The sequence below is a fragment of the Puma concolor genome, chromosome B1 (genome assembly GCF_028749965.1).
Source record: "Puma concolor isolate L17-30 chromosome B1, mPumCon1.1.hap2, whole genome shotgun sequence".
In the NCBI taxonomy this organism is placed as follows: Eukaryota; Metazoa; Chordata; class Mammalia; order Carnivora; family Felidae; genus Puma; species Puma concolor.
The window spans coordinates 132,495,978-132,521,112 of record NC_141670.1 but is presented as its reverse complement, the minus strand read 5'-3'; the positions used below and the strand labels follow the sequence as shown (position 1 = coordinate 132,521,112).

The 25,135-nt window shown below is 36.5% G+C and overlaps 1 protein-coding gene across 2 annotated transcripts in view; it reads left to right on the top strand.

Annotated features, from left to right (window-relative positions):
* MMRN1 (multimerin 1) overlaps positions 1–25,135 on the top strand; it is a 70,958-nt gene that overhangs the window by 34,476 nt on the left and 11,347 nt on the right. For both annotated transcript variants that reach the window (XM_086704584.1, XM_025922444.2), the window contains exons 5-7: positions 4,053–4,157; positions 5,980–6,153; positions 13,794–15,782. In XM_086704584.1, the coding sequence (XP_086560710.1) occupies positions 4,053–4,157; positions 5,980–6,153; positions 13,794–15,782 (2,268 nt within the window). The remainder of the gene's footprint in view (positions 1–4,052; positions 4,158–5,979; positions 6,154–13,793; positions 15,783–25,135) is intronic.

Genomic DNA, 25,135 nt, shown 5'->3' with positions numbered 1-25,135 from the left:
TCTAAATAATGTATTAATTTCTACAGCTTACTGGTGTGTTCCTTTTTTTGACATGGATGACACCAGCTAAATGATGTGTCTATCAGGTAGATGATTTAAAACCGAGTCCTGCCTCAACCTCCTTTAAAGAATTCTCCATCAGGGGCACCTGGGTGGCTCAGTCGGTAAAGCGTCCAACTCAGGCTCAGGTCATGATCTCACGGTTTGTGAGTTGGAGCCCCGTGTCAGGCTCTGTGCTGACAGCTCAGAGCCTGGAGCCTGCTTCGGATTCTGTGTCTCCCTGTCTCTCTGCCCCTCCCATGGTCACGCTCTGTCTGTCTCTGTCCCTCAATAATAAATAAATGTTAAAAAAAAAAAAAAAAGAATTCTCCATCAGATTTAGAGTCAATGGGTGATATCAGGTCTCAGCAAGTTGATAATTTCTATTAACATAAATGATAGTGCCATCCTGCTGAATTATCTATTAGTGTTTACTGAATTAAGAATGATTGCATTCAAATCTTTCCAGCCCCTAAAAACTAAGTGCATTTTAAAATATTCGATATATTTGTTACAAACTAAATCATGAAAATTCCTGTAAGGATGTCCTATATAATTCATAGAGTTTTGCAAACATTATTTGGCCAAATTCGTGGCACCATAAATCCAGGAATGTAAACGTTTATTATATTTTTGAGTTTTGTTGTGTAAATGTAATTTTGTATAATTAGAAAAATTGATGTTTTTCATGTAATTCATCTCTTAATTTTTGTTTCAAATAGTATATGTACTTTTTTCATATCTAAAATGTCTTTAAGTTTTCAAATTATCTCCAGTTTAGCAAGGTGAATATTTTTTCCCCTATAGAGTTAAAAAAATAATTGACATCTCTATTAGAATGTCATTTCCATTTTTTTAAAAAGGCTCATTTCCCAAATGCTAAACATAAAACTGATTCTTAATGATATGCCTATATCAGAATTATTTTAGGTATGTTCTATAATATTTTCTTTTCTCAAATGTTCCGCCATTTCAATTATGTAATGTTAAAATTCTAATTTTATCTTTTAAACATTTTCTTTTACTGATTTTTTTAATAACACTATTTGATAAAGTATTTTGGAATGTTTTATTTCAAAAATTTTGCTTTACTTGAAACTTTTCGTTTCAAAAACTTATGAGACTAATTTCATAAGGTTCTTTAATATTTTTCTCTTGATTATAACTGAAATTGAACAGAAATTGAATGTCATTATGAAAAATAAATTAAGTAATTTTAATATTAATTTTAAATGACACGAGTTTAGAGCATTATTTGAATCAAACATTTATACAGCAAGTAAAATCCACTAATTTTTATTGAAAACAAAATCAAGTTGATTTTCATTCCAGAAATATTGTTTTATATTAATTAATTTTTATATCAATTTGACATTTTTTACTTTGATATTTTACATATAAAAAGGCATTCCAGATTTGCATTATATCATTAGATAATGCAGGAATAATTTCATTATTGATAAAATTTCTATGATTTTCTTTTTAAAAAAAATCACACTCATAAGAAGTACTTCTAAAATTTAAACTTTTGTCTCTTATCTAGTGTTTTTAATAATTTACTATAAATTGTTCAGTTATTTTTATCCAAATTACTTCCTCCTTATAAAGGTCCACTTCTCTATGGAATAAAAGGAGACTCAATGTTGTCATGTATTGGAGTTTTAATAAATCAGGTATTTAACACGTTTTTGTTATCAATAGGCAGGTGTGATTAAAAATCTCTGAAGATAAATTCCTGGATTACAATTTTAATATGAAAATATGTGGAATTTTCTGCCTTATAACAAGGAGATATTAGAATTAGAAATTTTGTTATAAATCAGTACTTATAAATCACTTATAGAGTTTAAAATTATATATACACACACACACACACATATATATATGACACACATATATATAATACATATAAATTTATACATATATAAACACATATATATACACACATGCTCAATTCCCCAGAACAGATCTACTGAATCAGAATCTTCACGTGAGGGAATGGAAAGCACACGGACACTTTTAGTGTTTCAGAATTTACAGGAGCTTCTGTTTTTCATTACTTCATAACAAACTATCCTCTGCCTATCATATTATGCAAATACCTTTAAATGTACCAGCTCTTTTTGTTTTCCTATGATTGTTTTGTCTTGTTTTCTTTTCTTGTGAGTGATTTGATCGAAAAGGTAAGCAGTAAGAAAATGAAAAGAGCATTTGTTCCTCCTGTTGAAGCCACATGCTCCTTTTGCTATAAATACTTGCACATCTGTATCCTGAACCACCTTCCATTGCTAACAGAAATCGGGAAGACTGTGAGGTGGGCAGTTGCTAAGGAAGACAGGTCTCGATGCTTTCTTCAGTGGTTCTCAAACTTCAGTGTGCATTGGACACAGCAGCCGCACTTGTTAAAACACAAAGTATTGCCCCACTCCAGACTTTCTAAAAATTAGTAGGTCTGGGATGGGACCTAGAAGTTGTTACGTTCAAAAATTTGCAGGTGGAAAAAAAAAAAAAAAAAAAGGTTCCAGGGGGTGCTGATACTGCTGATCTAGTGACCCTGGTTTGAGAACCATCACTTCACTTTCTAGTTACTCTCATGGGTAGACTTAGATTCTAGCTGCCAGAAAAATGCTTTCTTACATCATCTAAGGAGGAAAATTGATAAAAAATCTATGCAATTATTCAATAGATATATTTGTATGAATTCATTTGAATTTAGGCTTTAAGAACCTTATTGCTAGGACCTAACAGAAAAGTAGAACTTGTTGTCACTTACTACAGCCTGGAAATAAGTATAATCTTCCCAAGCTGCAGATTGTTTTCTTCCAAATAAATCATCAATTATACAGGACTGTCTATAGTACAGTGGAGAGAAAAAAAAGAAAGAATATCAAAACAAAAACCTTGAACATGAATGGAAATTTGGTTTAGCTTGATGCCCTGAAGAAAAACAATGGAAAATTCAGTCAAACAACGGAGACTAACTCACATTAATGACAAATGTATTATTCTTACTATGGAGTAGAGATCCTTTAGTATTATTGTCAAAGCCACATATGCCTTAGGAGCATAATTAACATGTGCCAGAGGCGCGGTTTCGGTGGTACATAATTTCACGTAGTTAGAAGCACAGATACCAAACCCTTGTTTTCTCATGTCTGGTAATGCAGACTTCAATGAATACATTCGTTCATTAAAAGTTAAAGTAATCTGCGGTTAAAGATCTGCAAATTACAGATCTACATTACTTGATGTGTTCAATATTTCTAGTAAATTTTCGCTCTAAATTTTCTTCAGTGAAAAACTATATTTCCATCAAAAATATTGATTCGTGGGAAAGAGGAATCAATGCTTTAATAGAGTAGATTTATTATATAAGCATTTCTATTTTTCTGAAATTTCACTGATTTTACAGGTCGATCCCCTCGAGACATGTCATGTAATAGTTACTTTTACTTGTATTCCCTATATGCTGAGTCTCTGTATTTCCTAAAAATCTGGGAATGGCCCATTTATTTAAACAGATATTCTTTCATTAAGGAACCTGTAGCTCCCCCTTACTTCCAAAGAGACACCAGTTGGAAACTGCACTGTTAAACAAGCAGCTTTGTGGCAGTCCATTTATACAGCCACTGTAGCTTTTCACACAGCTGATTTTCAAGTCCCTCAATCATGCAGGCACGTTACGTCCCCCGGTTCGCACAGCTGCCACAAAGTACCATCCATTTGTGCCTAAAAGGAGACCTGAATAATTTTATTTTTGCCAAACAGATTTAGAGCTCTGCGCTTCCAGCACAAAGTGGACGCACGTTGCCCGCCCCCCCCCCCCCCCGCCCCGCCCCGCCCCGCCCCGCCCCGGCCCGGATGGGGGCGAGCAGCTCACTCTGCAATCATCGCAGACCATCATGCTCCAGTACACGGGAAAATGAACGGCAACCACGGGGCGCTGCTCGGGGTTGGAAAAAATGAGGCAGTCCCAAAGCTTAACTCTCTCTCTTCTTTTTGTGTCTGTCCAGCCCAGGAACAGCAGCACTTGATACACAGCAACCAGGCTGAGAGTCACACAGCTGTTGGCAAAGAGACAGCCAAGCAGGAGCAGCAGAAAGACTGTGGTGACCCAGGTCACAGATTGTAATTACTAACATCCCTAACCCAATTATTGTCAACACTATTTATAACAACTTTGAAACAGGAAATCCCTTGGCTGTCAAATGTCTGATGGTGACACATTAACATACCTCTCAATCCTTTTCTATTGGTGCCCCACGTTGGGAGAAACCATGGATGAGCTGTATGTTCCCAGCCTGAAGGGACCACATATAATTTCAAAGCTCTGTGGTGCAAACACAGAAGGCGATTAAAAATGCTGTTATACGAGGTTGTAAGGAAATCACAAGTTTCCAAAGTAAGGTCAAACTTTTGTCCTCCAAAGAGTGCAATCATGGAAGTATCTTGATGTGGAAGGAATGATGTGAGCATTTGAAGGAAGTAAGAAGCCTCCCTTCCTTTGATTGAGAAGGGATCACCAAAGATATTGATCAGTGACTCGGGAAAATCATTGTGCCTAATTGAGAACCTCTTGTTGATCCAATGTTAGGAAGCCCCATATTTTCTCATCTTTCTAATAAGTATTTTACCATTTCTTTTATTTTTATTTCTTAATTTTTTTTTTAATCTTTACTTATTTTTGAGAGAGAGACAGAGACAGAGACAGAGTGCGAGCAGGGGACGAACAGAGAGAGAGGGAGACACAGAATCCACAGCAGGCTCCAGGGTCTAAGCTGTCAGCACAGAGCCTGACACGGGGTTTGAACTCACAAACTAAGAGTTCATGACCTGAGCCAAAGTCTGACGCTCAACTGACTGAGCCACCCAGGTTCCCCTTACCATTTCTTTTAGGACTAACTTTATTTCTTAGAAATAGGAGGTTGGTTACTGCTGAAAACCTCTATGTGTTTTCCATAGATCTAGTCATACAAACTAGGGCACTCAACTTGAGAAATGTGACTTAAGGGGATCTCTTTAGGAATAAAGAGACTTAAGGGGATCTTTTTAGGAATAAAGATGAATATATCATAGAAACTGTAATTTTTTAAAGGGGATTGGAATTCAGTATCTTCATAAAATACTATAAAATCCTCCTTGAGTTAGTGAAGTGCATGTGTAGAAGTATGGAAACTATCATAGTTATGTTAAATGATTCAAAGTAAATCTGAATCTTTAGCACTCATGAAAGAAAAGCTCAGTAAAGTATAAAATCCTTAGACTATAGATATGACTACATACATATGTGTATACAGCTACACATATTTAATTCTGTAACACTGGATTTGGAAGCAGAAGATGAGGGGCACCTGGGTGGCTCAGTCAGTTAATCGTCCAATTCTTGATTTCGGCTCAGGTCGGGATCCCAGGGTCGTGGGATTGAGCCCAGAGTCAGGCTCCATGATGAGCGTGAGTTTAAGATTCTCTCTCTCCCTCTGCCCCTCTCCCTGGCTCATACTCTCTCTCTCTCTAATATAAAAATTAATAAATAAATAAACAGAAGATAAGGTATTAGCTCTGCAACCTTTAGCAAGTTACTTTGGTTTTCTGTACCTCAGTTTTGTCACCTCTTAAGAATGTAACAATAACTCTTTGAGGTTTAAAAACAAAACAAAAAAGACTGAAAACTCTGAGCAAAGTTAGAATATTTTAGAAATATATTATAAATGTATACATTTATATGTATTTTATATTTATATATTATAAATTTTTACCCTTAGTGTAAAGTTCAGGCTGCCATTTGCTAAGTGCATATATAGTAGTCTATGTTTTCAAATATATAATACGAACATGATTTATTTGAAATACTTTAAACCTATCACAATATTTGAATGATATTATGTATATATATATATTCATTTTTTAAATTCTTCCAATATTCCTTTCTTCTCCATGCAGCAGTGACACAAAAGATGACTGAGCAGATGAACCAGCAGGCAATGAAACTGACCCTTCTGCAAAAGAAGATTGACAATATTTCTTTGGCTGTTAGTGATGTAAGAAACACATACTCCTCCCTAGAAGGGAAAATCAATGAAGATAAAGGCAGAGAATTTCAATCTTTTCTAAAAGGTACAAGTAAAGTCAAATACATTATTCATTGAGTTAAGACAAAAGATAAATGACTCATTTATCTTTTCTCATATCGCTTTGGAATTTTTTCTTAAGATTGGGTGTGTAAAGTCTCTAAGGCTTATGATTTTGGAATAAGATATTTGTAAATCAATCTCTGAAATAATTTGAAACATCTAAATTTTTTGTTGCTGTATACTCAAATCTTTTACTGAATATTTTATCTAATTTATTTTCATTATGTACTGGTTACATCTTAACTTGTAAAATGAACTGTATTTAATCTACTTCCATCATGGTTTCCAGTTCAAGACAAAGATGAGGCTAAGAAATGATTATCAAGGAACTAGATATATGGTTGTCTCAATAATATTGATGAAGATATTGAAGATAAATCAAAAATACATAATTATCCTAGAAATTATCTAGCTTATGGAGTATAATCAATAAAATATATCCTAAAACATCTCAGATGATGGAAATAATAATTTCTTTATAAATGTGAATTAGTTTTGCCCAAGTTTTGTGCTCTTAAAACAGCATGCTGTGTTCCTTTCTGGAGGCTTTACAGGATAATCCAAATCCTGTTCATTCCAGTTGCCAAAATTCATTTTCTTGCAGTTGTAAGACCGAGGTCCTGTTTTCTTGATAGCTATAAACTGAAGCTTGTTTCCAGCTTTTAGACACCATTACATTTCTTGGCTCATGGCCTTCTTCCTCTGTCTTCAAAAGCCAGCAAGACTGTTGAGTCCTCATGGCATGTGTCAAACCCACTCTTCTACCTTCCTCTTTGCCTTTGAAGGGCTCAGTGATTGCACTGAACACACCTGCATAATCCAGAATATTCTCATCTCAAGGTCTTAAACCTTAATCATATCTCCCAAGGCCCTTTTGCCAGGTGAGGTAACATATTCATAAGTTCAGGTGTGGACATTTTGAGTGAAACAGCATTATTCTGCCTACCACAGGAATCTATAGATAGTGAATAATTGCTATGGTAGTTTATGTATAGGGCACTATGGGACCATTTGATAGTTTCAACAAATCGAGTCTAAGGGCACCAGTGAAGGCTTCTACAAAAAGAAACTATCTCAACAAATAAGCTATGGATCAGGAGGAATTAATTAGGCAAAGGGGTTTAAGTAATTTAATCACTGGAATGTCTCACTTCTCTGGGTTTATTGTATGTTTCCAAACTCCAAGATTACTGGTCCCTTTCACTTTATTTTATACATAAAAACATCCTCACTGTCCAATCCCATATCACATGTTAGTTTTTCTTTATTTTTCACATGTGGTTTGCAGGCAAAAGAGATAAGGTGGAGGTTTCTGTAACATTTACCAGTATAGCAGCAACCATGATTTTTTTTTTAATTATATAAACAATTAGTGCTATCAAGCCCCTGAAAGAAAGACCCCGCCCTACATTTCTGGCATGTCCTCGTTGGCTAAACTTAAACCAATAGCAAGCATGAGAGAGGAATATACTTTCCCTGAAGTGATAACATGTGAAAGAAAACAAATAGAAAGAGTCTACAATTGATTATAACCATCATAATGAAATTTGTTTAACAAAATTTGGTTATCATAACCAAAGAGAATTAAAGAATTAGGCCTGTCAACAGCTCTTTGTGAAACTACTAACAAAATTTCTGGCAATGACACGGAAAAAATCATACACTCATAACAACATAAATAGCAAAATTCTCCCCTCAAATATGGAAACAAACGAAAATGAAAATACAACAATCCAAATGCTTTGGGATGCAGCGAAGGCAGTCCTGAGAGGAAAATACATTGCAATCCAGGCCTATCTCAAGAAACAAGAAAAATCCCAAATACAAAATCTAACAGCACACCTAAAGGAAATAGAAGCAGAACAGCAAAGGCAGCCTAAACCCAGCAGAAGAAGAGAAATAATAAATATCAGAGCAGAAATAAACAATATAGAATCTAAAAAAACTGTAGAGCAGATCAACAAAACCAAGAGTTGTTTTTTTGAAAAAATAAACAAAATTGATAAACCTCTAGCCAGGCTTCTCAAAAAGAAAAGGGAGAGGACCGGAATAGATAAAATCATGAATGAAAATGGAATTATTACAACCAATCCCCAGAGATACAAGCAATTATCAGGGAATACTATGAAAAATTATATGCCAACAAACTGGACAATCTGGAAGAAATGGACAAATTCCTAAACACCCACATGCTTCCAAAACTCAATCAGGAGGAAATAGAAAGCTTGAACAGACCCATAACCAGTGAAGAAATTGAATCCATTATCAAAAATCTCCCAACAAATAAGAGTCCAGGACCAGATGGCTTCCCAGGGGAGTTCTACCAGACATTTAAAGCAGAGATAATACCTATTCTTCTCAGTCTATTCCAAGAAATAGAAAGGGAAGGAAAACTTCCAGACTCATTCTATGAAGCCAGCATTACTTTGATTCCTAAACCAGACAGAGACCCAGTAAAAAAAGAGAACTACAGGCCAATATCCCTGATGAATATGGATGCAAAAATTCTCAATAATATACTACCAAATCGAATTCAACAGCATATAAAAAGAATTATTCACCGTGATCAAGTGGGATTCATTCCTGGGATGCAGGGCTGGTTCAACATTCACAAATCAATCAACGTGATACATCCCATTAATAAAAGAAAAGAGAAGAACCATATGATCCTGTCAATCAATGCAGAAAAGGCATTTGACAAAATTCAGCAACCTTTCTTAATAAAAACCCTTGAGAAAGTCGAGATAGAAGGAACATACTTAAAGATCATAAAAGCCATTTGTGAAAAGCCCACAGCTAACATCATCCTCAATGAGGAAAAACTGAGAGCTTTTTCCCTGAGATCAGGAACACGACAGGGATGCCCACTCTCACCGCTGTTGTTTAACATAGTGTTGGAAGTGCTAGCATCAGCAATCAGACAACAAAAGGAAATCAAAGGCATCAAAATTGGCAAAGATGAAGTCAAGCTTTCACTTTTTGCAGATGACATGATACTATACATGGAAAATCCGATAGACTCCACCAAAAGTCTGCTAGAACTGATACATGAATTCAGCAAAGTTGCAGGATACAAAATCAATGTACAGAAATCAGTTGCATTCTCATACACTAACAATGAAGCAACAGAAAGACAAATAAAGAAACTGATCCCATTCACAATTGCACCAAGAAGCATAAAATACCTAGGAATAAATCTAACCAAAGATGTAAAAGATATGTATGCTGAAAACTATAGAAAGCTTATGAAGGAAATTGAAGAAGATATAAAGAAATGGAAAAACGTTCCGTGCTCATGGATTGGAAGAATAAATATTGTCAAAATTTCAATACTACCCAAAGCTATCTACACATTCAATGCAATCCCAATCAAAATCGCACCAGCATTCTTCTCGAAACTAGAACAAGCAATCCTAAAATTCATATGGAACCACAAAAGGCCCCAAATAGCCAAAGTAATTTTGAAGAAGAAGACCAAAGCAGGAGGCATCACAATCCCAGACTTTAGCCTCTACTACAAAGCTGTAATCATCAAGGCAGCATGATATTGGCACAAAAACAGACACATAGACCAATGGAATAGAATAGAAACCCCAGAACTAGACCCACAAACGTATGGCCAACTCATCTTTGACAAAGCAGGAAAGAACATCCAATGGAAAAAAGACAGTCTCTTTAACAAATGGTGCTGGGAGAACTGGACAGCAACATGCAGAAGATTGAAACTAGACCACTCTCTCACACCATTCACAAAAATAAACTCAAATGGATAAAGGACCTGAATGTGAGACAGGAAACCATCAAAACCCTAGAGGAGAAAGCAGGAAAAGACCTCTCTGACCTCAGTCGTAGCAATTTCTTACTTGACACATCCCCAAGGCAAGGGAATTAAAAGCAAAAATGAACTACTGGGACCTTATGAAGATAAAAAGCTTCTGCACAGCAAAGGAAACAACAAACAAAACTAAAAGGCAACCAACGGAATGGGAAAAGATATTTGCAAATGACATATCGGACAAAGGGCTAGTATCCAAAATCTATAAAGAACTCACCAATTCCACACCTGAAAAACAAATAACCCAGTGAAGAAATGGGCAGAAAGCATAAATAGACACTTCTCTAAAGAAGACATCCAGATGGCCAACAGGCACATGAAAAGATGCTCAGCGTTGCTCCTCATCAGGGAAATACAAATCAAAACCACACTCAGATATCACCTCACGCCAGTCACAGTGGCCAAAATGAACAAATCAGGAGACTATAGATGCTGGAGAGGATGTGGAGAAACGGGAACCCTCATGCACTGTTGGTGGGAATGCAAATTGGTGCAGCCACTCTGGAAAACACTGTGGAGGTTCCTCAAAAAAATTAAAAATAGACCTACCCTATGACCCAGCAATAGCACTGCTAGGAATTTACCCAAGGGATACAGGAGTACTGATGCATAGGGACACTTGTACCCCAATGTTCATAGCAGCACTCTCAACAATAGCCAATTTATGGAAAGAGCCTAAATGTCCATCAACTGATGAATGGATAAAGAAATTGTGGTTTATATACACAATGGAGTACTACGTGGCAATGAGAAAGAATGAAATATGGCCCTTTGCAGCAACGTGGATGGAACTGGAGAGTGTGATGCCAAGTGAAATAAGCCATACAGAGAAAGACAGATACCATATGTTTTCACTCTTATGTGGATCCTGAGAAACTTAACAGAAACCCATGGGGGAGGGGAAGGAAAAAAAAAAGGGGTTAGATGGGAGAGAGCCAAAGCATAAGAGACTCTTAAAGACTGAGAACAAACTGAGGGTTGATGGGAGGTGGGAGGGAGGGGAGTGTGGGTGATGGGTAGTGAGGAGGGCACCTTTTGGGATGACCACTGGGTGTTATATGGAAACCAATTCGACAATAAATTTCATATATTGAAAAAAATAAAAATAAATAAAAATTTAAAAAAATAATAATAAAAGGGAAAAAAATTCTCCCCTCAATAGGAGACATTAGTTGTGTACTAAGCACAATTGATTATGAAAACCAGAGAGCTAGTTGTTATTGAATGGTCATTCAGGCAACAGAAACTAAACCCGCCCCAAGGAACTGCACTTGCCTAACAAAACCACATCCTCTTCTCTTGCTTACTCCACATCCAAGGTAAGAAACATGTTCAACATCAAATGCCCCAGTTCCTTAAGAGGTACCTGAATGTTATGAATGGGCTATATATTCACAACCACAGAGGAGCAACCAAGGTGTCTGATATCATATCTATCTGTTAAGTCACCAAACGCAATGTCCTCTTTTAAGAGGTAGAAGCACATGAGTCACATGAAACAGAATCAAATAAAGTTAAAACTATGTTCCCACTCAGATATTGACATAAATCACTTTGACATATTTCACAAAATCAGATTCTTACACAGATGATTTTTAGCAACAAATTCTTGATATAATAAAGCTCCTTTTCCAGAAACAATAATCTGTTTTTAAGCTAATAGTCTGTTTGATTTCTTTTCAGACACTGCTCTGATTTTGCCCTTAATCCAATGTATTTTTCCATTAAAGATTTAAGACATAATAGCTAAAGCACATCCCAATTTTCATTTTCATCATTCACTTTTTTTTTCCTAGTTACCTCCATCAAGATTCTGAACTAAACTTTACCTGTTTAGTGTTTTTACCTCTCACTCTTCTTATCCTGACTTTCAGATCACATAGTTTTTGTTGACTGAATTTAAACAGCTGTTTTTACTGCCCACAATTAATTCACTTACACTTCAGTTTTATTTTACCTTTTCAATCTTGAAAAATATTTTAAAGCCAAATGATAAGGTTATAAATTCCAAGAATGTCTGATCCCTAACCTTAAATATTTTATTGTATTTCATCAAACCATCATGAAAACTTAAGGCAATTTTAACTAACAGGAAATGACTAAGTGATATTGTGGGAAGTACAATTAAAAAAAACTTTGCTATTGAGTAGTACCTTACACTCAATGAAGCTAATATATTCTATTTTTAGTGTGAGAAATCTAACTTTCCAAATTTTATTTTCTGTGTAGCATACAGAATATCCTCAATGTAGATTTTTTGTACATGTAGGCAACTGGTTAAATGCTAAGTAAAATTTAGGAAATAAAAATACTTATTTTTCAATTACATACAAACCGATTTTCAATGACTTATATTTTTTGGACTCTTAAATGTATTTCAGTTTCTGCTATGTTTAGAAATGTAAAATAACTTTCTTTTCTTTCCCCCCCCCCCTCTGGAAATACTATTCCCTAAAGATCAGTTAGCAATATTGACCTTTAGGGTATAGGATTTCCAGGGAGATATTCATTAATATAAACAACATTTACAGCTTTATCTTTTTGCCAGATTAATATCAAGATGCTTAAGCAACACATCATTCTATTTGCTATAATTTATCTTTCACATACTTTTTATATAAGTCTCTTATGCATCTCAAATACTTTTTAAAACATGCTGACAAAATAGAGACATGTAGAGACTATATATTTTTATTCTATAATTATCCTTCTTAAATAGGTTTTATGATAGCCATAACATTTCACAATTATGTACACTTCCTGTTCAAAATGCTTTGTAGTATGTTGCCGATATTTTACATTACAGTCATTGCTACATTGTGAATTTGAGTGGAGATATCTTCCATTTATATGTGCTTCGTAGCTATGTACCATAAGTAAACCACAAGCATATATTTTATTTTTTCCCATTTCCCTGTTTTTGTATGTAACAGGTTTGGTTGGTTGGTTTTTTACATTTTTAAATACTCAGTTCCTATTCTGAATAGTTCTGAGTTCTGAGTACTTCAGGACCCTTTTCCTTTTCCTTTTTTTTTTTAAGACCACTTTGAGATGTCCATAATTCTGATATAGGATCAGTCCATGCTTTCTAATACTGGATATACTAATATGTGTTTCAGTAGTAGCAAGTTTACTCTTAATTTTGTTAAGAATTAATGTCATATTATGACAATTGAGGTATATCTTGAATTCCTATTTTCATGTGACTTTGTTTTGTGATCCCCAAACCCCTCATTATTATATTGTTGTTATAAGCTATCGTTGAATCTTGTGACTGTTACTTGATATTGTTACTCATTTGGAAATGTCATTAAATTTCTTCTCTGAAGTCAATTTATTAGTTTTTATGAGCCCAAAACACAAGCTCTGAAACCTAATTACTAGAAACCTAATAACATAGTCATGAGATAACACCAGGGTATTATTTACTGAGGCAGAAAGCCCAAAGCCATTTATTTTCATACCAGACTAAGCCTGGAGTTAGAATAGTAAGGTACAAGGGCCTATTAATTGAAATCAGTAGCAGTTTCTTCATATCTTTTGTTTATGGTTCTGGTGTGTTCTACACCACAGTTGATTTCTTCCTTCAGTTTTACCAATTAAGAAATTGATCTCCTACGAACGATAGTAACTTTTAAAATTTCATAAGTAAATGTAGCAAAGTACTTTTATTATTACATGTTATTAGGGTTTAGTCCCAAACTTTATATCTGTTTAGAGATATCTAAAGTTTATATAATTAAAATCATGTATCATTTATTGTTTTTTTTTAATATTTCTTTCTCTAGGTCTAAAATCCAAAAGCATTAGTGATCTGGTAAAGAATATAGTAAGAGAACAATTTAAAGTTTTTCAAAATGAAATGCAAGAGACTGTAGCACAGCTCTTCAAGACTGTATCCAGCCTATCAGAGGACCTTGAAAACACCAGACAAATAATTCGGCAAGTTAATGAATCCGTGGTTTCAATAGCAGTCCAGCAAAAGTCTGTTTTAATGCAAGAAAATAGGCCCACTTTAACTGATATACTAGATCTAAAGAATCACATTGTGAATATAAGACAAGAAATGACTTTTACATGTGAAAAGCCTATTAAAGAATTAGAAGCAAAGCAAATTCACTTAGAAGGTGCTTTAGAACAGGAACACTCAAGGAGTGTTCTGTATTATGAATCCCTCAACAAGACTCTTTCTAAAATGAGGGAAGTACACGAGCAGCTTTTATCAACTGAACAAGTATCAGATCAGAAGGGTGTTCCAGCTGCTGAATCACTTAGCAATAATGTCACTGAGTACATGTCTGCTCTACATGAGAATATGAAGAAGCAGGGTTTGATGATGCTGCAAATGTTTGATGATTTGCACATCCACGACAGCAAGATTAACAATCTCACCATGGCTTTGGAGATGGAGAAAGAATCTGTCAGAAGTGAATGTGAAGACATGTTATCCAAGTGCAGAAATGATTTTAAATTTCAAATTAAGGACACAGAAGAGAATTTACAAGTTTTAAACCAAACATTGGCTGAGGTTCTCTTTCCCATGGACAATAAGGTGGATAAAATGAATGAGCAGCTAAATGATTTGACTTACGATATGGAGATCCTTCAACCCTTGCTTGAGCGGGGAGCACCATTTAGAGAGACAATGACATATGAGCAACCAAAAGAAGCAGTAGCTACAAGGAAAAAAGTGGAAAATCTGATTATTGCTGTCAACACCCTAAATATTCTTATCAAAGAACTTTCAAAAAGACACAACTTACTTAGGAATGAAGTGCAGAGTCGTAGTGATGCCTTAGACAGACGTATCAATGAATATGCCCTGGAAATGGAAGATGGCCTAAATAAGACAATGACTATTATAAACAATGCCATTGATTTCATTCAAGATAACTACATGCTAAAAGAGACTTTAAGTACCATAAAGTATGATCCTGAGGTCCATCACAAATGCACCCAAAATATGGAAACTATTTTGACATTTATTCCTCAATTCCAACGTTTGAATGATTCTATTCAGATGTTGGTCAATGACAGTCAGAGATACAGCTTTGTTTTGCAAGTTGCCAAGGTCCTTGCAGATAGTACTAAAGATGAGAAACTAAGTCAGTCCAACTTTCAAAAGATTTATCAAATGTTCAATGAAACCACTTCCCAAGTGATAAAATACCAGCAAAGTATGAGTCATTTAGAGGAGAAAATACTCTCAGCCACAAAGATTTCCCAAAATTTTGAAACTAGGTTGCAAGGAATTGAGTCTAAAGTGACCAAGACACTCATACCTTATTATGTTTCACTAAAAAAAGGCAATACGGCTACAAATGAGAGAGACCAAGCTATTCAACTGCAGGTACTAAGTTCCAGATTTAAGGCACTAGAAGCAAAATCCATTCACCTTTCAATTAATTTCTCTTTACTTAACAAAACTCTGCATGAAGTTTTAATGATATGTCATAATGCTTCTACAAGTATATCAGAACTGAATGCTACCATACCTAAGTGGATAGAAGGTTCCCTGCCAGATATTCAGCTTCTTCAGAAAGGTCTGACGGACTTTGTGGAATCAGTAATTGAAATCAAAACTCGAATTGCCATATCCAATTTAACTTGGTATGTGAATCAAACATTGTCTGGTAGTCTTGCAAATATTGTCAAGTCTCAGAAGCAAATAAAACTATTGCCGAAGAAACCCAATTCACTTAAAAAACCAACAGGGAATCTTACCACTGTCCTGATAGGCCGGACCCAAAGAAACACAGACAACGTTCTAGTTCCTGGTAAGCTATTGCTGAAAAAATAAGTTTTAATTTCTTTCAATTTAAAGGGTACTTAGTAGATCTGTGTGGTTTATCAAGTCCATAAAATATAAAAGGCTCTTTCTTGAACTTGGGTAAATAGTTAAGTAATTCAAAGATCACTGATGTACCATTTGAATGAGATTCCTTCCGATGTAAATTAAGCATCAAAACAAAACAAGTGCTTATAATGCAAATATTTGTCTACATGTTTCTTAACTTTTCTTTTTTTTCTTTTCTTTTTTTTAATGTTTATTTATTTTTGAGAGAGAGAGAGAGAGAGACAGAGCACTAGCATGGGAGGAGCAGAGAGAGAGGGAGAAACAGAATTTGAAGCAGGGTCCAGGTTCTGAGCTGTCAGCACAGAGCCCAACATGGGGCTTGAACTCACGAACCATGAGATCATGACCTGAGCTGAAGTCAGACGCTTAACTGACTGAGCCACCCAGGTCCCCTCTTAACTTCTTTTGTTTTTAAATTTTTTTTTAACGTTTATTTATTTTTGAGACAGAGAGAGACAGAGCATGAATGGGGGAGAGGCAGAGAGAGAGGGAGACACAGAATCGGAAGCAGGCTCCAGGCTCTGAGCCAACAGCCCAGAGCCCGACGCGGGGCTGGAACTCACGGATTGTGAGATCGTGACCTGAGCTGAAGTCGGACGCTCAACCGACTGAGCCACCCAGGCGCCCCTCTTAACTTCTTTTCTGACAAGACCTCTATAACACAAATTTTCCCCTGTAGGACATTTTTACTTGCATATGTAATTAAGAAACGTATTAGATAATGAGCTCCTGGATGAATGTGACCATACTAAGTCTTATTCATTTTGGCATCATCTGACAAAATGTCTGGTATGCAATAGCAACTCAGTAAATATCTGTTCAATGACTGTCTGATTGAATGACTGCATAAGTGAGCAGGAATTCAGTTGGGTAGATCACAGAAAGCCATGAATGCTAAGCTAAGCATCTTAGTTCATTTAGGCTGCTATAACAAAATACCACAGACTGGGTAGCTTTCAAATAACAAGAAATGTATTTCTCACAGTTTCGGAGGCTGGAAAGTCCAAGATCAGGGTGTCAGCCTGATCATATTCTGATGAGGGCCCTCTTCCTGACTCACAGCTGGGGATTTCTTGCTGTGTTCTTACATGGTGAAAGTTATGAGAGATCTCTCTGCAGTCTCTTTTAAAAGAATGCTAGGGGTGTCTGGGTGGTTCAGTTGGTTGAGCATCCGATTTCAGCTCAGGTCATGATCTCACAGCTGACGAGTTTGAGCCCCGCGTCAGGCTCTGTGCTGACAGCTCAGAGCCTAGAGCCTCCTTCTGATTCTGTGTCTCCCTCTCTCTCTGCCTCTCCCCCGCTCATGCTCTGTCTCTCTCTGTCTCAAAACTAAAGATAAACATTAAAAAATTAAAAAAAAAAAAAAAAAAGAATGCTAATCCTGTTCATGAGAGCTCCACCTCCCAAAGTCTCCACCTTCTAGTATCATCAACTTTGGGATTGAGAATGTCAACATATAAATTTTGGGTAGACACATTCAGATCACAACACTAAGGCATTTAGACACGATTTTGTAAAAAGTGGTCTTTGAAAATTTGGAGCAATGGGTTGGGTGTGGTAAGAACTGTATCTCAGAAGCATGAAGTTAGCAGTAGTATACAACATGTCTGCAAAGCATGAAACTAGAGATGCCAGTTAGGACAGTATTAGAACAATAAGAGCCAGATCTAAGAAAGAGGTGGTTGAAACAGAGGGCACAGATGTGAGACATGTTGCAAAAATAAAATTAATAGACAGCAGAAGAGTGGAAAAATTGATGATCCAAGGCAGCAACAAATCATAACTCGAGTCCTAGTGGTCTCAGTAAGTTTCTCTGTAACCTTACCCAAGTTCACCTGTCTGGGTCTCTGTTTCTTCTTTTTAAGTGATGGGATTGCATTAGGTGTTTTGTTGAGCTCACTGGTAGAAATATTTGCATAATCCATTATTGTGAAAAAGGTGAGCTGTTCACGGCCTGGATGCGTGGCACTTGGGCAGGGAGAAACCTAGAATATTCTGAGGTTTTGAATTTGGGAAATGAGAGGGTAGCAATATCATTAATAAAAGTTGTAAACACCCAAAGAGAAGCATAAATTTGGGAGGAAGGCAGAATTCAATGCAGTGCATATAAACTACTTAATAGTCTCTCTGAGAAAAGTGTTTTATGAATATGTTTGGCACATAAATAATATTAAATAATCTTTCCACAGTGAAAAGAATAGCTACTGATTCTCACTAAAAGAAATGCCAGTGTGCCTCTCACATGAGTCTGTTGTTAAATTATACGCCCAGTTGGATGAATTTTTTTATTTTATAGCTTTCTAATTATGAGTGATCATTATTCTAATATCATATGACTTCATATTTAATCTCTGGATGTTTTGATAATATTAAATATCACAGAATAATACAAAGTCGAATTGTTTCTTGACTACCTAAATTATTGTATTTTACTTATGACTTCCTTCCAATTAGTCTGACCCAGGAAGACTAACCTGGTCATGTGCAGTCATAGAATAAACGATTCAGACTTACATGTTTCCAAGGCAAAAGTAGTAGTACTTCATTACAAGATGTTCTTATAGTAATTATTTTAAATTTTTTTAATGTTTATTTATTTTTGAGACAGAGACAGAGAACGAACAGGGGAGGGTCAGAGAGAGAGGGAGACACAGAATCTGAAGCAGGCTCCAGGCTCTGAGCCGTTAGCACAAAACCCGATGCGGGGCTCGAACCCACGGACCATGACATCATGAAGTGAGCCGAAGTCGGACGCCCAACCGACTGAGCCACCCAGGCGCCCCTATAATAATTATTTTAAAAAAATAATTAGTTGTTCTTTTTTGCATTTTATTTCCATCTTCGGTCTTCCTGTGAACACTGCAAATGGGTTTCACTTAAGCTCTATAGTACATGTGATCACACAGCAGGCAAACCATGTCATTTTTTTTTTCTTAAACCAAAAAATACCTGGATCCATATAGTAAGTATAAAATTTGAATAGCTTCAAAATTAGTTGAGGTAAAATGTTTAATAGAACTTAAGAACTTATAAACTTTTATAGTATAAAGAATGCATGTTAGGAGCTTAGGAAAATTATATTTAGATATTTATATAGCAGCTGACTCAGTATTGGGCTTAATGCGCTAATAATTAACTTAATTCTGATCCTCTTTTTTCCAATGATGCCTTGATAAAGTTGCTTCTTGTTCTTTTATTTACTGGAAATAAAAAAATTTATAGGCTTATCTACCAAAATTAATAATTAATTAAAAGTTATTTATTTTATTTCAGTAAAGATAGCCGATAACAATGTCAGGGCAATAAAGATATATTGGCCTAATTCGTGAACTGAGTAGATAGATATTCACTTTATGTAGGACCAGCAGCATAACGCGTAGGATCCTTTTAGTGGATGCGTAGATATGCAAGCTCATTAAGCCAGCTTCTATGGGCCATAAAACCAATGGCATTCACTGAAAGGCTGAGCAGGTGAAGTCTACGCATGGTGATAAAACCAGTGGACTCAGGCTAAGTTCTCCTATAAGAATAAACCAATTGCAATTAACTGCTCCTTTCATAACCTGTTTCATACTAGGGGTGGGACAGACTGGCACACTGGCTAAATATGGCTGTGTGTCCTTTGACCTTTGTTATTCTATTATAAATACCATGTAGCCAGAGTGTTCCCCTACCTAACCAACATCAGAAGATAATTTATCATCTTATGAATGTCACAATAATATTATTCAGATTATAGTCAGTATTTGCAGAATAGTAAGTTCAGTTAGTAGAATGAAAAAACCGTATAAATGTCATTTAAAAATATAATCTTAATTTTCATACTGATAACTTCCTTTGAAGCCTAATAATAGTAATATTATAATAATATAATATTGAATACTACTTATTAACACTCAGTATATCACAGGCGCTATAAAAATTATACTATATATTAGCCCATTTAATAGTACTTATGAAATAGTTGTCATTGTTGTTATTGTTGACGATAAGTAAACTAACCCTCAGGGGGATGAACCGACCTATTCTGCTTAGGTTCGTGCAACTAGTTAGTGATGGAGCCTGGCCCTGGTCTCTTGGACTCAGGGCTCAGTCCTCAACCACTATGCCCAGAGATTGTGTAGTAACGTTCACCCGCCTTTCTCTTCCTTCTGCCTCTGTTCAATGCATCAAATCTATCTCAATGTCTGGCCATACCTAAATATTCCAGATGGCCAGGATTGATACTCACAGAGAGTTTCCTTTCTTGAAGATCCAAATATTGCCATTCATTCCTGCACTTACCAGGAATTAAAGGTGCTACTTTCCAGTTTGGATTTTCTGTGATATGGCCAGTGGGCAGTTGTCACTGAAAGTCACCATCAATGATTCACAAGATCTTTTTCTGACTGATGCAATAGAAGGGAAAAATTCAGAGTCCTCATCCCTATCAGTTCCTTGTGAGCCATCCCCATATTCGGCTATGTTAATCATGATTCCTCCTAGGCCAGTGCTGATAAGCTGTTCCAGTTGAATCACTAAATATTTGATTGTGTCTAAACAATATTCCCATATACACCAAGGGGGTTTTATTTCATCTTTGAAGATTTGTTTGTACAGCAATTGGCAGACTTGTCCCCGCAGAGAGGGTTTGGCTGCTTGCCTTCTAAGAGGAGCTGAATTCTGCTGCAACACGTCAGCAGCAACATCACTGAGGACGTGCATGCCCTCCTCACAAAACCACTGACTTTTTTTTGTGACCCTTTCCCAGTGCTTACCAAATATACTTAACTCTCATCATAAACTTCTTTTATTCATAATTGCCCCTTTAACCACTCCTCTTAAGAAAGATTACATTCTACATAAGACTTGCTGGTGTACTATACACTTCGTAAAATTATTGCTAAGGATATAAGTGATTTAGAAGAGAAAAATAGGAGCCTGGATATTTAACTGTTTTATACCATTTTAAAACCATATCTAATTTTTGTGACTGTGCATTGAGACAGTTATGATGACTATGGAGCACTGATTTTGGAATCAGGAAACCAAGATTCAGGTCCTGTCTGGAAATGTATTTATTTCTAACATGTCATTTATTTTCCTAAAACTTGCTTTCTTATTATAAAATATAGAATAATATATCTACCTCAAAAGTTTGTTTTGAGGATCATGGAACTAACTTGTATACAATACATCATTAAATTAGTTACATCCATATGACACAATTTTTTTAGCCATACCTGATGTTTATGGTTTTTCTCTAATATTTTCAATTAACACTTGACATATAATCATTTACATATATCAACATAATTTACAGACTCATGGTATTCCATCATTCCCTATCTTTATAAGTCATTGTATTTTAAATTCAACATATGGGGGTGCCTGGGTGGCCCAGTCGGTTGAGCTTCCGACTCTTGATTATGACACAGGTCATGTTCTCACTCTCATAGTTAGGAGGTTGGAGCCCACATTGGGCTCTACAGTGACAGCATGGAGCCTGCTTGGGATTCTTTCTTTCCTTCTCTCTCTATCCCTTCCTGCGTGCGCTCTCTCTCTCTCTCTCTCTCAAAATAAATAAATAAATATTAAAATAACTTCAACATATGTTTATAACTGAGTTAATGCCTATCATATAATGATAACTCAAAAAGAATAGGATACAAAATGTAAAGGCTTAAGTGTAAAAAAATGTATCTGTGTTAATAATTGCTGAAAAATACCTGCAAAAAGCTTAATAATGGTCTTTTCCAAGGTAATTTCTACTCTTCATGTGTTTTTCCATATTATAAAAAAATGTGAGGTACATTTTCAAATATACCTCAAGATAACGAATAAGTTGGGGCACCTAGGTGACTCAGTTGGTTGAGTATCTGACTCTTGATTTCAGCTTACATCATGATCCCAGGATCCTGGGATTGAGCCCTGTGTCAGACTCCACTCTAAGTGTGGAGCCTGCCTAAAATTCTCCATCTCTCTCCCTCTGCCCCTCTCCCTGGATTGTACTCTCTCTCTCTCTCTCTAAAAAAAAAAAAAAAAAAAAAAAAAAAAAAAAAAAATATATATATATATATATATATATATAACTAATATGTGGACTTCTGTACAAAATAGTTAACTGTAAGCTAATTAAATTTTGAAGGACAAGTGCTTGAATTTAGAATTCATGATATATAAAGTCTCCAAAACCACACACAAGTTTGGTGATCTGCCCAAAGCACTCATGGAACTCGGCATATAGTTATGCACAGAGCTAAGGTTTATTATAGTGAGAAGATACCTGATAGAATCAGAGTGGGCAAATGATACAGGCAGAGTCTGGAGAAATCTTGTACCAGCTTTCTTATGCTCACTCTCTCCTATAAAGGAGCACGCTTGTGTGTGTTCTTTTCTCTAGTCCCCCTTGTCCCCCCCCCCCACACACACACACAAATGCAGTAACGTATGTGCAATATTTCTTACCAGAGAAGTCCTTCAGATGGTCAGCACTCAAGGGTTTTATTGGGGCTTGTCTTAGTCAATTCAGGCTGCTGTAACAAAGTACGATAGATTAGGTGGCTTATAAACAATAGAAATTTATTCCTCACAGTTCTGGAAGCTGGAAGTCTCACATCGGTGCATCATGGTTGGGTTCTGGAGAGAACCCTCTTGCAGGTTGCAGACTGTACATGTCTTATATTCTCCCATGGCAGAAAGGGAAGGAGTGACAGAGCTCTCTGGGGTCTGTTTTAAAAAAAGGCATTAATCCCATTCATGAGGACTTCACCCTCATGATACTATACCAATACATGATAGTATACCAATACTATCAGACTGGGGGGTGGGGGTCAGGATTTCAATGTATGAATTCTTAGCCAACACAAACATTCCATCTATAACAGGACTGGCCATGTAGGCACCCTCTGCCTAGCATCTACCACAACTGCAGACTCTCAGAAAGAAAACAGATGTTCAGGATACCCACATTATTTGTACAAAAAGTCGGGGCACGGTGAATGACGCTTACCAATTAGGAAATGGCAAGAAGCCAAGTGCCCAGATGTGGGCTAAGGACAAAACCTTGCAAGCAGGCCTCTCTAAAGCTAGCAGTCTCAGGCCTGCTCCATTAATTCTTTTCTGTTCATGATCGTAAAGATATTCATTATGTCAGAATTGATTAGCAAGCCTGTCTGCTGGGGATAGTCTCCCCAGTTTGTGTCAATAAAACATACCAGTGTTGGAGAGAATATTAAATGTACTATTTTCGTTCATGGTTCCTGGGAGAAGAAAAGACTACCCAGGTTTCCGTGTGATTCTCCTTCAGATGGAAGGATGACAATTGAGGAGAGGATGCTGACAAAACTGACAGGCCCTGCCTGTACCTTGTCTTGTAGTAAAGTGTCCATGGTATCTGAGGTGAGCAGGCAGAAACCCATGTGTTTGATACTCACATCTAAACCAAAATTTGTAACACATGGTCTGACACAAAAAAGGAAAGGGGACAGAATACCAAGTCCCCATTTACACAGACACCGAACATGCTTAGGTTCTTTCTCCTGAATCACAGGAGCTATTTCTACAATAGACTATTCTTTGGCACCCAAGAGTTGAAAACAGATTTGATTATTAACTGGTCCATAACTAGGGGCTCCTGGGTGGCTCAGTCGGCTGAGCGTCTGACTTCGGCTCAGGTCATGATCTCGCGGTTCCTGAGTTCGAGCCCCAAGTCGGGCTCTGTGCTGACAGCTCAGAGCCTGGAGCCTGCTTCGGATTCTGGGTCTCCCTCTCTCTCTGCCCCTCCCCTGCTCATGCTCTGTCTCTCTCTCTCTGTAAAAAATAAGTAAACATTAAAAAAAATTTTAACTGGTCCATAACTAAATACAATGAATAGATGTCTTTGTACTGGCATCAAAAACACTATAAATTGAAAATTGCACATGATAGTATGATTTCATACATGAGTTATCAAACACGAGAAGGAAAGTGTAGGGATTATTAAATCACATATTGTGAACTACTGTCTGAGCAGACATTATAGTTACATCTTGACAAAAAATTGAAGCATAAACATAATAGCTGTACCAAATTTTAACTGCACATGAAGTTTGAGAAACATTTGTCAATTTCACTATACATAGCTTAAAAGTGACCCTGAAAAGAAGTAATAAGTATTTTATTATAAGATTACTTTGAACTATTCAAATATGTTTATGTTGAATACCATTCTTTGGGGGGAAAATATGACATGTCACCTTTACTGATATCATTATTGATCGATTTTTTTTTTATTTTTTTAACGTTTATTTATTTTTGAGACAGAGAGAGAGAGACAGAGTATGAGCAGGGGAGGGTCAGAGAGAGAGGGAGATGCAGAATCTGAAACAGGCTCCAGGCTCTGAGCTGTCAGCACAGAGCCCAAGGCGGGGCTCGAACTCACTGGCCGTGAGATCATGACCTGAGCCGAAGTTGGACGCTCAACCAACTGAGCCACTCAGGCACCCCGACATTATTGATCGATTTAAACTCAAGACTCTTCAACTCCAAAAAATTACCCATAATATCATTACACAGTGTGTGGAGAATTAAAGAAATCAGTGAAAGAAAGCTATTGCATGGCATTGTGCCAGAATGATAGAGGAACCAAAATACACATCTACCTTTTACCAAAAAAGGAAGCCATTTTTATGGTTAATCAATGCTCCTTTAAGAATTCTTTTCTAGACTTTATAATCATAAGCAAGTGTTAAATTTTAAAATAGGTATGGATATTTAGATTTGAGAGGCATCAGCATAAAGACAGTGTTTTGAAACTCTGGGTGTGGGTGAGATAAGCCAGGGGAAGGTATGCATTCTACAGAGAGATGGGAAATAGAGCAGAGTCAGGGGAACAACATCCTCCAAGGGTGGTGGAGAAAGAGAAGTGAGGAGAGAATAGTGAGAAAAGAGCAAGAAATAGTAGGACAAGCATACCTCAGGTGGATGTTAGCATCTGATTGTATTCTGCAAGACTGCCGTATTATTGGAAGTTATGAAAAGTCCTCAAGTAACCCAAATAGTTATCTGGGTACTAATGAGATGGCATCAACTCTACTTTCCAAATGTCGCCTAAAATCAGTGACTTTATTGTAATCTAAGAAATGTTCTTAAAAATCTCAAATTGCATATCTACCTCTAGATCTTTAAAAATAGCTTCCTTGGGGCGCCTGGGTGGCGCAGTTGGTTAAGCACCCGACTTCAGCCAGGTCACGATCTCGCGGTCCGTGAGTTCGAGCCCCGCGTCAGGCTCTGGGCTGATGGCTCAGAGCCTGG